We start from the raw sequence: 16,199 nt of genomic DNA on the forward strand, positions 1-16,199 counted from the left end.
CATCTGGAGTGCCAAAGGTTCGCCACCATGGATATAGGCTATCAGGCCATGCATTTTTTTGTTGCAGTGTTTGCATTTTGCATGCCTATCAGCCTTACCCATTGGTAGAGGAACATCATTAAAGAATTCCCAAACTGGGTCTCTTTTATAGCCTGCTACCATTATAGATGTTGTTCTCCAGGGAGAGAATAATATGATAAATCTCAGACTGTATATACATAAGAGTCCAGTACTTGTGAAGTATTCTGTTCAAAAGATTTCATTTTCATTTTTACTGCTTGTCTCGCCCTCCTCACACTTAGCTCCTTGTGCAGATCTATTTCACTCTAAACAATCTTCTATTAATTGAACCTTGAAATTTAGCACTTAAGAGATAAGGGGTTGACTATGTACATAAATTTACATAGGAACAGTGGGGATTAAAGTCTTTTTCTCAACTCGGTGTTTATTTTATAACATTTTTGCTGTGAAGAGGCATGTTATCTCTGGAGTCACAAATTCACCGTTTTGAGAAAAGCTAAACCAAACATATGTGATAATATCTTCTAGATAGAAAAATTGCCCAAAGCAATCTTACTGACACCTCTGGAAAAGCATGACACTGTGAATTTATTTATCAAAAAATGTAAACATTGTATTAATATACACTCTCATGTTACATAAAAAAACTAATCCTTAATTCATGATGAATAACCTCTGGACTATAATGTATTTTAAATAGAAAAGTATTTAAACTATTTTTAGATAGACTTTTCCTCAAAAAGCATTTTAGTTTTTAAAAATTTGATTTAAATCCAAAAAATATTATTTTTTAAAAAATCATTAATTTTTATCCACCCTGCTATTGGTACCAGTGTAGTTCAAGATGTATCACTTTAAAGAAGGACACATTTTTCCAACTAAGGTCAACTTAATACTGAAGAATAGGGACAGAAATTCTGTCCTTTACCAAATTACCTTGACCAAATGACCATCCAATATAGGTCAAGTTAGGCTGTCTCAGGATCTCCTTTGACTTCCTCATTTTTGTCTCTTCTGGATGGCTCAAAAGGTTGACTATGTACATGGGAAATATTTTCCCCGCTGGATGTGTGTTTGTGAGGAGGTGTTGTTTTGATTGTTCCTTTTGCAGTTGTGCAATCAGCAGCATAAGATAGCGCATCTCCTTTCCTTAAGGAAAGTGCAGCTGGGCATTTTTCTTTGGCACAAAGCCTGTAAATTGACACTGTGCTAGTATAACCTTGGGTATGCTAAATCATCGTTATTAAAGCTTACTAGCCCTGTGGCCCTGACTAGGGTATTGAACAATACCATCTTGGTGCATATTACTGTTTTGTTCTCCCCTCCAATATGTTCTGCATCTTCTAATTAAAAATGAACAGCAAAGATTGTTTTAGTTTTGTGCATTTGACTAATTGCACTACCCAAAAGTAACCAACCCCTTCTCATTTTATTGTAGGATAACCTAGCTCAGGCACAAACCTAATGTGGATATTACTGGAATGGACCAGTAAACACATTTCTTTGCTCATTTTGCCCATCAGATGTAACTGATGTGTGATTTTGCACATCAAATGTTGAGTGTTTCCTGTAATAAACCCCAGTGGCAGATACAGCCATTTTATTACAAGCCAAAGACAATAATTAAAGAAATAGACAGTGGTGGCTGGGGCCCACAAAATGATGGCGCTTATTCTGCCTATTCTTAGTTCTGCCAGTTCACAGGGATGCCAAGTTGTGTGGCTAATGTTTCTTTAAGGGTAGAACTAGGCTCACAATCTCTGGAAGCATGAGCACGGGCAAGGGCCTTTAGGCTTGGGCTGTAATTTTTATTTACCCCAGAAGCTAATGGGTGCTTCTGTCTATTAAAATCTGACTCCTATGCTACCCCATGGGAGAAAATTAATAGAGACTAGACTCCAACTGCTGGGTTTCAGCAATAGTAATTTGGAGATATTGGGAAGATCAGCAGCGCACTCTGCAGTGAATAAAGGTCTGTATAATTTGGACTTTTCAGCACTATGAAGTCAGCCTATAGGGCATGCTCCGATTGGCTTTATGCTTCCGATTTGCTTACCCAATGTAGATTCTTATACTGAACCATATGTAGATTCTTATACTGAACCTCGATACAAGAGAGTATATATCCTTGTAAGATTAAACTCTGTTTCTTCTCAAGGTTGAATGCAAAGGACTCCATACTCAGACTTTGTGCAGAGGTGTATGGTGGGGAAATGGCACCCGGAGACAACTGTTCTCCAGGCGTCTCCCTGCTACACTCGGGGGTGGGGCTCAGGGGCCCCAGCCCCCCCTCCCCATTCCCTGCCAACAGTCTCTTCTGCCCTCCCCTTAGGAGAGAGCAGTAGTAACTGAGGCTCCGACCTCGGCTCCTGTGCTTTTATAAGCATGGAGATAAGCCCCCAGCCCCCCCCCCCCGGTTATAAAAACAAAGGAGACAAGGATGGAGCCTCAGTTGCTTCTGCTCTCCCCTGAGGGGAGGGCAGGGCAGAAGGGACTGGCAGCTGCCAGTTGGGAGCCGGAAGAAGGGGCGAAGCTTGGGGGGCAGTGTCCTCAGGTTTCCTTGGCCCAGCCAACGTCAATAACAACATGGACAGGGCCAAGGGCACCTGAAGACGATGAGGCAGCAGGAGTTCCTGCTGCCTTGCCATCTTCCTGGTCACGTGAGGGGGGGCTGCAATTTTGTGCCCCCCACGTGACCTGATTAGTGGCACCCGGGGACAGAGGGTACCCCCTGTCCCTAGGCCCTTATGCCACTGGCTTTGTGACTGTGCTTCTGGATAGAAACTTTGGAGCATTGCTTACTGGAATATGATACCTTTTGCAATATTAAGGATTTGTGAATTACTCCTCTCTAATGAGGAACTCTCAGACTGGATAAGGTGAAGAAATTCTTGGCAGGTGTAGATTTTAGGAGTTACATTGTTTGTAGTAGCCATTTTTTGCTCATGTAATTAAATTTAAAGGATTTCAAGTGCAGCAACTGGTTGGTTATTTAAGTTATTCATTTTTTGTTGTATCTAGTGTGACGCTGCTGAAGGCCTGTAGGCCAAATGAGCAGTATTATTAAAGTAAATTAGTTCTGCCTGTTCCTCATGCCCTTGTCCCTCTCCTGTCTGCTGCTGCTGTTTGAAAGAATTCTCCTGGTGTTCTTTTGAAGGATTACTCTGCACTGTGCAAGGGAAACAGAAAAAGCTTATGGATTTTATTTCAAGATCTATTGAGGTCTCAGGCCCATGGCCAGAAATTTTAGGGTGAGGGGCATTAGCACATTGAGTAGGCTAGGGTAGCAAGGCCTCCATCATCCCACACCCTGATGAGGGATCATGACTCATTGGTAGAGCATCCTTTTGGCATTCAGAAGGTCCCCCATTCAATCCTCAGCATCTCTGGTTAAAAGATCTGGCAGTAGGTGATGTGAAAGACCTCCGCCTGAGACCAGGGGCAGCTGCTGTCACTCTGAGTAGACAAGACTAACTAACTGTGAGAGAATGAAGAGCCTGATTCAGTGTAAGGCAGCTTTCTGTGTTCATGTATGTCATGGGATGAGGCCTGGTGGTATGAGGTTAGCTTTCAGTTTAATGTCGATGATTACAGCTAATGCAAGTAATTGCAACTTTGCAAGTGATGGCAAGGTGGCTTATAATTAATGATTAACACTAGATACTGGGCTGAGTGAAGCTGGGTGTTCACTTTTCTGCTCCTGCCTCCCCTTCCTGGTCCCACCTACTCCTGAGGCAAATTTCCTACTGCAAACATAGGAGGCAGCCCAAAACAGTTTAAATTGAAATAAGAGAAAAACATGAAAGAAAAAATCAAAGCGCCCAGGAAGAAAAGAGGATGTGACAAAGTGAAAGAAGATTAATTTGGCCAGAAAGGGGATAACTGACTTGACTTCTGTGAACTTGTTGCTCCACTTCTTCCTGGGCAAACAGGACAAAACTATATGCACCTTTCCCCTTTTATCTCTGCAACAAAAAGGGATGGAACTTGTTTTAAGAATAAAAGTAGAGAATTCAAGAGGTGAGACATTACATCTTTGGCTAGTGTTGCCCAAAGTTCCCACACCCCTATAGCTACAAGCATTCAACTCATTATCTAGAAACTGGAGCCAGTATCCAAATAAAAGTTTAATGCAGTGACCTAGAAGTTGTTATATCTGTGGGGCTACACTGTGTGAGTGTGTGGGTGTAAAGTGTCATCAAATGCAGCTGACTTATGGCAACCCAGTAGAGTTTTCAAGGTGAGAAACTAAAGAAGTGGCTTGCCAGTGCCTTCCTTTGAATGGTGATCCCAGTTTTCCTTGAAGGTCTCTCATCCAAACAGTATTCAGGGCTGACCCTGCTTAGCTTCTGAGAGATGACAAGATCAGGCTAGTCTGGACTATCGACGTCTGGGCACTATTCTTTCTTTTTCCCCCTGCATGCTATGTGATGGTGCTTTTGCAACTTGCCTTACCTTCTTTTATTCTTTTGCAGGTGTGACCCAGGTTGGGAAGGGAAATATTGTGAACAGTGCGTGAGGATGCTAGGCTGTATCCATGGAACATGCCACCAGCCTTGGCAATGCATCTGTCAAAGTGGCTGGGCTGGCAAGTTCTGTGACAAAGGTAGGTCACTGCAACTAGACAGGAGCATCAGAAAATCATGGGTTAAAGTTTGCATGAAAAATTGAGATCGAAGGATATAAGGCAAAAAGGGGACAGTTCTCAATCTGAACACTTTATCACATGGACCTCTGGGGACATGTCCCATGACCTGCTGAGAGTTTGGGTTCGATTGTGTGAATGGAGTGGGAGAGGGTCAAGTGGAATGTAATAACGTTAGAACATACTGAGGGCTCCTTCTGGATTAGATGAGTGATACATCTAGTTCACCATGTTGTTTATCCACGTAGTGGCTAACCAGATTTTTCAGTTACCTCCATCCAAATTAATATGGGCCACTGTGGTACTGGTAGAATTCTGCATCTTGAATTCTTCTTATAGACTCCTGCCCACTCCATCTGTGATTTTTAAATGAGAAGCCATCTGAATTGCTATGATTGCTAGTCAGCAGGGCTCCTCTGCTCAGATACAGCACGAAGGTGACTTTGTTGGTTATGCATGTCTTTGGTCTGTGGTTTGGATTCAGTAGAGTGGGGGTGGGGGCAAATGGTACCTAGAGCAAAATGGCATCCAGGGCTCCCCATGGTCCCCCCTTCCCCCCAGGAAGGAATGAAGGAGCTCTCAAGCTGCGGCTGTTCGGAACGGCAGAGGGGGTGGCCATGGCGCAAGACCCAGCTGTGCTGCAGCCACCCCTTCTGCCCCTCAGAGCAGCTGCAGTGTGAGAGGGAAGGAGCTCTTGTACCGCGGCTGCTCGGCTGGGCAGAGGGGGTGTCCATGGCGCAAAAGCTGGCTGCTCCACAGCCCCCTTTGCCCCTCGGAGCAGCCCTGGCACAAGAAGTAAGGAAAGAGCTCTTGTGCTGTAGCTGGGTCGTCTGCTGTCTGAGGGGCGAGCCAATGACTGGCCATGGCGCAGAGCAGCCAGATACCGCTCGGGCAGTCCTCTTGCACCACGGCAGGGTGGTCTGCTGCCCGAGGGGCGGGCCGATGACCCGACGGCACAGAGCAGCCAGGCACCACCCGGGCAAGCCTTGGCCTGGCCCTCAGGCAGCAGCCGAGCCAGCTGATGGCCCAAGAGGCCTGCCTGTTCTGTGCCATGGCTGCGTCATCTGCATCCTCTCAGCCCGAAGTGTGAGAGGCAATTTTCCACTCCCGCCCCCACATGACTCACCAGGGCGTGCCCGGGACATTTGTCCCCAGATGTCCCCATTGCAGCTACACCACTGTTTGAATCACAGAACTGATCTTCACTGTTCTGCTGTTTTCCTTACTACTGGGGTAGTGCTGTAACAGTTTGCATCTGACAGTCATACCAAACCAAGCCTGACATGAATTGGAGAGTGAGGTGGTGATAAGACTATCTGATACTGGTGGTCCTCTCCATCTTCACTACTCGAACTGTAGGAACTTTCTTTTGTTGCTTCTAGCTGGCTTTGAGCAGCTGCATCATTTGCCAAGGGACTTCACCATTTTTAAAAGTACATTAAGAGCATGAAACCAACTAGGAAGCAGTTGGACCATTGGATGTCAGTGGAGTAAAGGAACACTAGAGGAGAATAGTGATTACTGAGAAACTAAACGAATTCTTCTAATCTGTCTTCACTATTGAAGATATAGGACAGATACTTTTTCCTTAGCAAATGTTTAAGGGAGGGGAAAGTGAGGAGCTGGGGCAAATTGTGGCAGCAAGATCGGAAGTTCTAAAACGTATAGACAAACTGCAAAGTAATAAGTAATTGGGACCAAACGGTATTCATCCTGGACTTCTTCAAGAACTCAAATGGGAAACTGCTGAACTTCTAATGATGATATATAACATGTTCCTAAGATCAGCTTCTGTACCAGAGAACTGGAGAAAGGCCAGCGTAACACCCATTTATTAAAAGTGTTTTTTGGGGGGTGGGGGGATGGGGGAGGAAATTACAGGACAGATAGCTTAACATTTGTTCCTGGTAAACTGATGGAAAGTTTATCTTTAATCATGATTAAAGATAAAATTGTCAAGTATATGGAACCTAAGCAACATGGTTTCTGAAAAGGTAGGTCCTATCTCACCAACCTTCTAGAATTTTTTGAAGTATATAGACAGCTAAGCAGACTTCATAGTAATGGGATAAGTGGATAACTCCTCTTATGGATTGAGTGCTGGCTAAAAAAAAAATTGGAACTGTGACAGTACCTGTTGTACACCTGCCTTGATTATTATGGTAAAAAAAATTGGAAGCACAAAATAGGAATAGATTGTCAGTGAGGTGCTTCAGGGGTCAGTGTTGGGATTGGTGCTTTTCAACCTGTTCATCAGTGACTTGGAGCTGGGGGTAAACAGCAATGTGGCCAAGTTTGCAGATAACACCAAATTATTTAGGGTGGTTAAAACAAAAATGAACTGAGAAGAACTCCAAAAGGATCTGTCCAAACTAGAGGGAAGGGCAAAAAAAAAATCCCAACTTCACATATGCACTGATGGGATCTGTGCTGGCAGTGACAAACCAAGAACGGGATCTTGATGTGGTAGGGCATAGCTCAATGAAAATGCCAACCTGTCAGACAGCTGCTGGTAAAAAGGATATAATTAGACAAGGAATAGAGAATAAAACTGCTGTGGTCATACTGTCTCATACAAATGAATGTTGAGACCACATTTGGAGTTCTGTGTAGTTTTAGTCACCATCTTGCAGAACTAGAGAAGGTGCAGAAAAAAAGCAACCAAAATGATCAGGGGACTAGAGCAACTGCCCTATGATGAATGGTTAAAATGCCTAGGGCTGTTTAGAATAGGGGAAAAAAACAAGTAATGGGAAACATCATAGAAGTCTATAAAATTATGCATGATGGGGAGACTGGGGGCAGGGAGAAGCTTTTCTCCCTCTCTCATAATAGAAACTGAAGAGTGAGAGATTTGAAATAGACAATAGGAAGTATTTATTCACACAACACATAACTAAATTGTGGAACTCCTTGCTGTAGGATATGGTGTTGGCTGCTGACTTGGAAGGCTTTTAAATGGGAGTGGGTGTGTTCATGGAGAATAGGCTGTCCATGGCTACTAGTCACAATGGACACTAGTAATGGTATATACCTGTTCTCTCCAGTACCAGCAGAGCATGTGCATTATATTAGGCTTTGTGAAACACAGGCAGGACAGTGCTTCTGCAGTTGACTTGTTTGCAGGCTTCTGTGTGAACAGACTGCTAGACTCATTGGGCCTCTGTCTGATTGCTTTGGGTCCCCATTGTGGAGAAAGTCAGGGTACAAATAAATCAGATAAATAATTTAAGCTGAAGATGGGGAAGGGGTAGATAAAACAAAAGTTGGTTGGTTAGTGGTTAGAAAAGAAGGAAGTAAGGAAAGGACCGAAAGAGGGGAGGGCGGATTCAGGGGGAAAGTGCCCCTGCAAGTTCTTGCCGTTTTCCCACTGTTCAACTGAGCTTGGCCTGAAGAGAAGAAGTGTTTGGATTTTTATACCCTGCCTTTCTTTACTGTAAGGAGACTTAAGGTGGCTTACAAACTCCTTTCCCTTCCTTTTCCCACAACAGACACCTTATGAGGTAGGTGGGGCTGAGAGAGTTCTGAACAAACTGTGATTAAGGTCACCTAACAGGAATGTAGAAGTGAGAAAATACATCTAGTTCACCAGATAAGACTCTGCCACTCATGTGGAGGAGTAGGGAATCAAATCTGGTTCTCCAGATTAGAGTCTACCTGCTCTTAACCACTACATTATGCTGTGCCATTATGTAACCACTTCACATCTGTGCCATACTTTTCCGAGGGAGGGAGGGAGGGAGGGAGGGAGGGAGGAAGGAAGGAAGGAAGGAAGGAAGGAAGGAAGGAAGGAAGGAAGGAAGGAAGGAAAAGCTGAAGTCATGGGATAAACAAAGGTGGGTTAACTGATGAGTGAGAAGGAGAGACGGAAACAGGAAAAGAGGAGAAGCTATGAGGGCTTTAAAGGAAGAGAAAAAGGAAATGGTGGAGAAGGTGTCCCTGCAGGTCCCTACTTATATGCTATAATTTCTGTCAGATCAGTAGCTTTCAGACTCTGGAACCCTTCAATGCTAAGGTATTGCACACAACTCACTTTTTTTATAGTTAGCCAAGTAAGTTTGCTTTTGTCTTTTCTGTAATGTTACCAGATGCAAAGGATAGAGTTTAGACAGGTGGACTCCAGGCATAGAAGCAATGGGGATATCTGGGGCAGCTTACCCCAGGCGCCGTCATTGCATTCACGTGGTGAGGGCATGGTGGGGGTGTGCAGGCAGTTCATGCCCCAGACGCAGTTCTCCCTCCCTTCATCACTGGTGGACTCACATCCTGATATTCATGTTTGCATTCAAGAAAAAAAGGAAGTGAGCTCCGTCGCTCTTTGTAGACTCTTGTTGCTCCTCCCTACTTATTTTTATTCTTTAAAAATTCCCCTAAACAAAATAATAAAGTGGTGACCTATGTTAAATCAGGATGTGACCCATCTTTGCATCCCAATCCAACAGCTGAACATCAGTGTGCTAAGCAATACCCAGTGTCTGGGATGTGATTTCTGTTTACAGGTTGGTAGTGTTCCTCCTTGCAGCAGGTTTATGTAACTCCCATTTCAGATGCATCCATGATTAGCTGTTTGATACTCAACTGTCCTAGTCAGATTAGTGTGGCTTCCATCTTCAGTGGGTCTGGTTAACCTCACAGATTCGCTTTTCCTATCAGTTTCATTATAGCCAGTTTGAAAAGTACGTAGGACATGCATGCAATATTTATACATGGTTGGATTTCTTCACTTTTGACCTGCAGTTGCTCCTTTTTTCCCAGATGTGCATATCTGTGAGCACCAGACCCCCTGCCAGAATGGAGCCCAGTGTGTCTATGACCGAGATGGGGAATATTCCTGCCTGTGCCTTGAAGGATTCCATGGAAAGGACTGCGAGCTGAAGACTGGGCCGTGTGAAAAGGCAGGGTGAGAGATTCTGATAGAACTAATGGGGACTAGCAGAAGAGCGTCTCAAACTTGGCCACAGTAAACTCCCCAGCCTGAAGGAAATACTGTCTGAGCCAGATGACTGTCCACAGGGAAGTGTTCCAGTATGCATTCAGAAGACAGCTTTTCCCTGCAGTACTTTCCCTGGGACCCACAATTAGAACAGACTTCGCAACTTCTCCCTTCAACACAGACCGCAGGGAATGAAGACTGAGAATGTTAGCCTTCAGGTGTGAAAACCCAGGAAAGCCAGAATGGTTACTGCATCTTTTAGGTTTCCAATTTGCAGACTTCTTGCCTTCCCATTTAGTGTGACCAAACACAATTTGAGGCAGGACTCTTTGGTAACTGTGTTGAAGAGGGGATTTCAGCTGTTGAAACTTTTCTCCCTTGCAACTAGTTACTGCAAAAGAACTGATTCAGGAGCATTAGACACCATTGTGTCTATGTTCCCTAAAATAAAAATACAACCAGATTTGGCATTCACTTTCTTTCCCTAGGCAAATCAAAGGAAAAATGAGAGATCAGTGTCAAGTTCCTCTGTTGCTTGTTTTAAGGCCTCAGGGTGAGGAAAAATCTTGGGAAAACCAAGGGTTACATCTTGGTCCTCAGCACCATTGTGGTAGACCATGCTTTCTCTGGAGATTCCCTTGTTACATTGATAGGAAGGAAGCACATTACCATCCTGCTTCCTGGACTAGTGAATATATACCATACTACAGATCTGATGTGGGAAGAATTTCTGTGAGGTTTCTTGTGGAGGCTAAAGTCCCAGGAGGGTGGGCTTTCTTACATTCCTAGAATAACGGTGGGACGGCTTTTGTAAATGGTGAAAACTACACATAAATCATATTTAAGAAAAACTAAATCATAAATATGTATATAATATTCAGCCTCGTATATAGTACAATGACACCTGTGTGGGGTAGTGGTTAGAGGGTTAGACTAGTATCCAGTTGACCCAGGTTTTAATCCTCGCTCTGCCTTGGAAGCTTGCTGGGTCACCAGTCATTCATCACAGAGTTGTTGTGAGGGTCAATGGAAGTTAGAAGAATGATGTGAGCTGGTCTGGGTTGCCCTTGACAAGAAAGGTGGGAGTAAATAAATGAAGTAAATAGATAAAATCCCATTTACTAAAAGTGGCAGCTGCAAAATCTATAAGACTTGCAGATTCTTGCCCAGAAGCTCTTTGATATGTTTTATTTTACAAAATTAAATGCCTTCTATAAAGGTGGGTTTCACCATCAGAAAATAGCACAGTCTGTGCAGGTTTTATTAAATGCCTGATCTCTGATTTCAGATTTCCATGCAAGAACGGTGGACTGTGCCAGGACAACAATGGCTTTGCTAGCAACTACACCTGCAAGTGCCTGGCAGGATTCATTGGTTCACATTGTGAAATTGATGTTGATGACTGTCTGATGCGTCCCTGTGCCAATGGTGCCACTTGCCTTGATGGCGTGAACCGCTTCTCCTGCCAGTGCCAGGCAGGCTTTGAAGGACGTTTCTGCACCATCAACATTGACGATTGTGCCAGCCAGCCATGCAGAAACAGGGCAAAGTGTTATGATCGCATCAACGATTTTGATTGCTTGTGTCCTGATGGATTTGTTGGCAAATCTTGTGAGCTGCCAGCTCTGGAACCAACCTGGGTCACCACTTTTCAGCCTGATCACAACAGTGTTGTGAAAAGCACACCCGGCGGTGACATTTGGATGACCCAATCTGAGCCAGTTAGAATTGTGGTTACTGGGAAACGGATAACTAACAACAGTGAAAAACCAAATGCAGGAGGGTTGCTAATCTCTGTGAAAGAAGTGGTGACGCAGCAGGAGTCTGGGTTGAGTCAGTCCCAGCTGATTTTAGTGCTGGTGTTTGGGCTGCTCACTGTCGTGCTGGTCTTGGTAACTGTTTTGTTGCTGGTGAAGAACTGGCAGCGGGGGCGCCGGAGGTCCCAAAGCCCCACACAGTCTGCACGGAAACTTCAGGACCAAGAGTGTCAAGTGGGAATGTTAAGCACGGTTTTGATGGAACCCAGAAAAACAACAGAGCTGTAAGGACCCAGAGTTGGACTCTGGCCAACCTACATAAACCCATCAATGAATCCTTCGAACCATGTCCTGGAGCTGTTCTGGCTGCGTGTCTCCAAACTACTGAAGGGCTCCAGTAGAACTTAAGTCTGTGAAACAGCAGGAAGGAGGATTCCTACAAGGTTGCAAATCCTTGTTTGAAAGTGAGAGTCCTTGAATGTGTGCAGCTTAAGGCACTAATGTGGTGATACCAACTTACCAAGAGAGCCAAAGGAGATGCTGGGTCATGATAACCTGGTATTAGAAACAGCAAGCAAGGTGGATGTATTCCGTCCCACGTGCACTAAAGGGAGAAACGAGGCCAAGTACGCCAGAGCAGGTTGTAGGAGCCAAAACTCCATTAGGCCTGTGGGCATCTGGTAATTCTGTCATTGGAACTGTCCTGTGACCTATCTATTTAACCAAGAGGACTTGGACTCTGTTTGATGCATAGCCCACTGCTGGAGCTCTGGCACAGACAATCTGAGATTCCTGTTCTGGGTAGAAGTTTTCAGTCCTTTTCAAGTACCACAAGCTCACCCTAAGGGCCTTGTAGTAGTGCAAGCTGGTTTGCTGACTGCACTGATGATGCTGGCTCATATCTTGCCCATTCTACTCCACACCATGTCCTTTTTCCATGTGGTTGCAAATGTTTGGTACCTCTACAACTAGCGGCATGTCTTATCCTGTCTTTTATCAAACCATCTCAGCAGGTTTGTTAGTGATTTCATACCACACTACTTCATTACACCAGCACCTCAATATCTCAGCTGTGGTGCCAGGGAGAGGCAAAAGCAGACACGAAGCCTTTGTCCCTCTCAACTGACCTGGTTCTTCCCAGTTATCAGAATGGAAATGTATGTGTATGAAGCTGGAAATTGTGGCTTGGCATAATAAGTAATGATCCCAGTTTCATAGCCTAATGTGCTATGCAAGAACTAACACGCAAGTGACTTAGGAAACAACATAATAGCACTTTCAGTACCACCTGAGGAATTCTAGTTTCCACAAACAGAAGCAAGATTCAGGTTAACTCCAGCTCCTGTGGCAGCTGTTATGGAGACAGAATAATGTTCAGCTATGCTGTGTTTTGGAGGAGAAATGTTTTTTCAGGAGATCAGACAAGCACCATGAAACGTGCCCCTCCCAATCTTCCATTTGTGTGTGTGTGTGCTATTCGTGCTTGTTTGTAGACATTGTTTTCCTCCATCAGCTGCTGCTTCAACTTTTCTTTCATTGTATTGTAGTGAGCATGATATTGTCACAGGCTGAATTTGATTGAGTTACATGGTGATGGCAATGATAACCAAGAAAACAAAATCATCCCAACTGTGAAGCACAAGTCCCGCTGAGCCAGACTGCGCATTCGATGCACACTGGAATGCATATCTAATGCAAAACAGTGTAGCTTGGATGGACGTTGGCATTTGGATTCACATTCTGAGTATGGACATTGTCCGCCCATAGTATATTGCTTTCTGTTGGCCCTCAACCCCAAGCAGGTGGTCAGATTAGGTACAAATGTGCATATGGGATAGAATTGGGAGTGCAGCTGCTGATACTGCTTGGGAATACCAACTGCACAGGTCTCCATGCATGTAACTTGATAAGCATAGGGTCTAAACATGCAATCTGTATCCTGCAAAAATAGACTGTATAGATTGCACATTCAGAGCCTATACTCCCTGAGGTATGGCTAGACCCCCAGAACAGAAGTTATAATCAGTGTACAGAGGTTGGGGATTGAGTCAGCACCTGCAATCCCAAACCCCGTGACCTCCATGAGTATATTCTGTCCAGTTTGACTATCTCACAGGGCACTTGGCTCCAAAGGTTTTTCTGGGATGAACAAAGCTGGATGTGGAGCTTCAAATTATTGCCATAGCACGTCAAAATGGAATATTGGGTCCAGTAGGCAATGAAGCCAAATTCCTTCTCTCCCCATAACCTGTTTTGTTTTCTTTTGAACCCCTCTGAATGGTCAGAGAAAAAAGACAGCTTTTTGAGTGGCATGCAAATATATATGAAATTTCCCCCTCATTGCAGTTCAACTCTGGAAAGATTACCTTGCTTTCAAATCAACCATATATCATTATGAAGCACATTTTATTGTTAAAGGTCAGTTGAGGGAGACCATTTGGGTGGTAAGTAGAACCTGTGCTGTAGTATTCATTCAATTTCAGATTATTCAGTCTCCATGCTGGAAACAGAGGCCTCCTTTGGAATAGGCTCTGATTTAGGTCTTGTGTGTGGCATATTCTCATTCACTAACACTCCTCTTTCCCCTCTGCCTGTGTGAGAAATACATGAGCACCCCACTTCCATGGCCAAGGAACTACCAGATATGTGTTTGGAAATATGAGTTAAACAAATAAAGGAGGAAAGAAGGGGTAGGGTGGGATAGGGTGGGAAGTTGACCAGAAAGATTATTTTTGTAATACACAGTTGATGAACAATGTAACTTTATAAAATAAAAAGTAAAATACTAGAATTACTGCCTTCCTGCCCACTCCTCTAGACTTGAACACCTTGAAAACATCACTCTCTGCTTCTAAATAGAGAGAAATAAAGAGGCTTTGTCTTGGTTCCAGATTTGGGGAGATTGAGCTGCCATTTTGTGCCACTCTGGAAAGAGAAATCATCTCAAAGATGTAAATAGAATCACCCAAAGGCTTATGCATTTGGAGAACAGAATGGAAGAATAATTACAGTTCTTCTCCATGTACAAAGCGCTGTATAATATTTCAACTGGAATGTCAACAATCGAGAAAGGTAGGCTAAAGACAGACAGTGACTCACTCAGTGGCTAAGTAGGGGTTGTTAACTTGCATCTCTCTTGACCAAACCTAACACTGAACTTTGCAACTTAGCAAGAGGACAGTGAGGAAATAGGTCTATCACAAAACAAGGAATCTGCTTACGCTCATCTGTTTAACGCATAGTTCAGACAGGAAGCTTTTCCACTGGTCAGACTAGTCCTAGTGCATGTAAAGCAACATCTGTATTCTTCCTCCCCCAGAGTATCAGGCTCTATATGAACACATGTATCCAAGATAAGCACGCTTAGCTTCAAGGGCTACCAATACAAGATTCCCTGGCTCAAGTAATACCCAAGTAGTGTAACTATCTAGTCTTATTTATTCATAACAGAAAATATCTTTCTCATCGTTTGCTGTCTCTATGTGCAGAGGAAAGAGTTTTGTGAGGAGCACATTGCCTTAAGCTGCACCTGCTTGGAGCCCTGTGTATGAGAAAATGGTAGATTTTTGGTGTAGATTCCACTGTCTCTTCAGTCTGCCACAATTCCAGGAGCGGACATGCTATCAAAGGTTTTGAATTAGTGAGTCAAGTCTATTCAACCACCTATGCCCTGTGAAAATATGATTCAGGACCAGAAATGTTCTTTTTCCTTTGAATATCTTAAATAAGAAATAGATTAACAGTATTCAGCATTTGCAACTGACTCTTCCAGTAACAGAGGATTATTGCGATTATAAGTAGCATTTCACATCTTCGCCCTCATGCTTTTGTATTAACCCGTGGATTTAATTCCCCCGCCATTGCAATAGGAACACTAGTTATCCTTCTCTGGAAGCAGCGGTATTGTGGACTCTATGAATGCAGGAGGAATTAATTGCTCAAAGAGTCAAAATGACAGATGGACTATGCTTAAGTAGAACATTTCCTGTTCCTCATTTCAGAGAACCAGTGCAATGCAATGTAGCTTAGGATGTGAGCCAGAAAGCCCTTCGTTCGAATCTTACCTTTGCCATATGAACTCACTAGGTGAAGTCAGGCAAGCCACTTTTATTCAGCATCAATCCCCTCTCCTAACTTTGCCATATGAACATGATAATATCGGCCTGTTTTACATAGTTGTACAATATGGTGTGAACCAGGATGTTGGATGGGATGGATCACTGGTCTGAGCCAGCAGGACATTTATGTTTTTGCTGAGAGAAGATGAAGCCCTTTGTTCAAAGTTGTAACGTTCCATCTGACAGGCACTGTCCAGGATCCAGATGTGGCAGCATTGTTTCAGGGTGTTTGCCTATCTAAGTCTGCATGCACGCTCACCAATCTCCACCTTCTCTACAGTCTCTCTCAAAACGGTTCACAGGAAACTCCCAACACAGAGACATAAAGTGGCGTTCTACCTTCAGCTTGTGTTCTTGGAGCGCTTACAAGCTCAGACTAAAAGGTGTGGTGGGGGAGATGTAGAAGTAATAATACAAGACTTGGTAATGAAATGGTAAAGGTGTGTACAATAACTACAAATAACTGAAATTCCATTCCAAGAAAAGCTGGACTTTGTACCCAAGTTGTCTACATTTGCATGTATCTGCATATTTTGCATGCTTTATTTAGATTCTGCTAGACATAAGGAAAAGCCATGTGGAGCACTGCTCCCTTCAAATCTTCTTTCCCTTTCACTGCTTGCTAGTTTTTTTAGATTTTATCACGTATGTGCCCCAGACTTTTGTATTTATTTTTTCAGGCTAAAAGCTAGAAAATAGTTTCTGAGATTTTTCTTTTTGAAAAA

General features: G+C 43.7%; 1 protein-coding gene across 1 annotated transcript in view; it reads left to right on the top strand.

The window, feature by feature from the left end:
- Nucleotides 1-14,246, top strand: part of DLK2 (delta like non-canonical Notch ligand 2) — a 30,029-nt gene extending 15,783 nt beyond the window's left edge. The window contains exons 5-7 of the mRNA XM_048505039.1: nucleotides 4,497-4,627; nucleotides 9,422-9,566; nucleotides 10,888-14,246. Of these exons, the coding sequence (XP_048360996.1) occupies nucleotides 4,497-4,627; nucleotides 9,422-9,566; nucleotides 10,888-11,644 (1,033 nt within the window). The 3' untranslated portion in view covers nucleotides 11,645-14,246. The remainder of the gene's footprint in view (nucleotides 1-4,496; nucleotides 4,628-9,421; nucleotides 9,567-10,887) is intronic.
- Nucleotides 14,247-16,199: the final 1,953 nt, after the last annotated feature.

Source organism: Sphaerodactylus townsendi, linkage group LG01 (assembly GCF_021028975.2).
Source record: "Sphaerodactylus townsendi isolate TG3544 linkage group LG01, MPM_Stown_v2.3, whole genome shotgun sequence".
In the NCBI taxonomy this organism is placed as follows: Eukaryota; Metazoa; Chordata; class Lepidosauria; order Squamata; family Sphaerodactylidae; genus Sphaerodactylus; species Sphaerodactylus townsendi.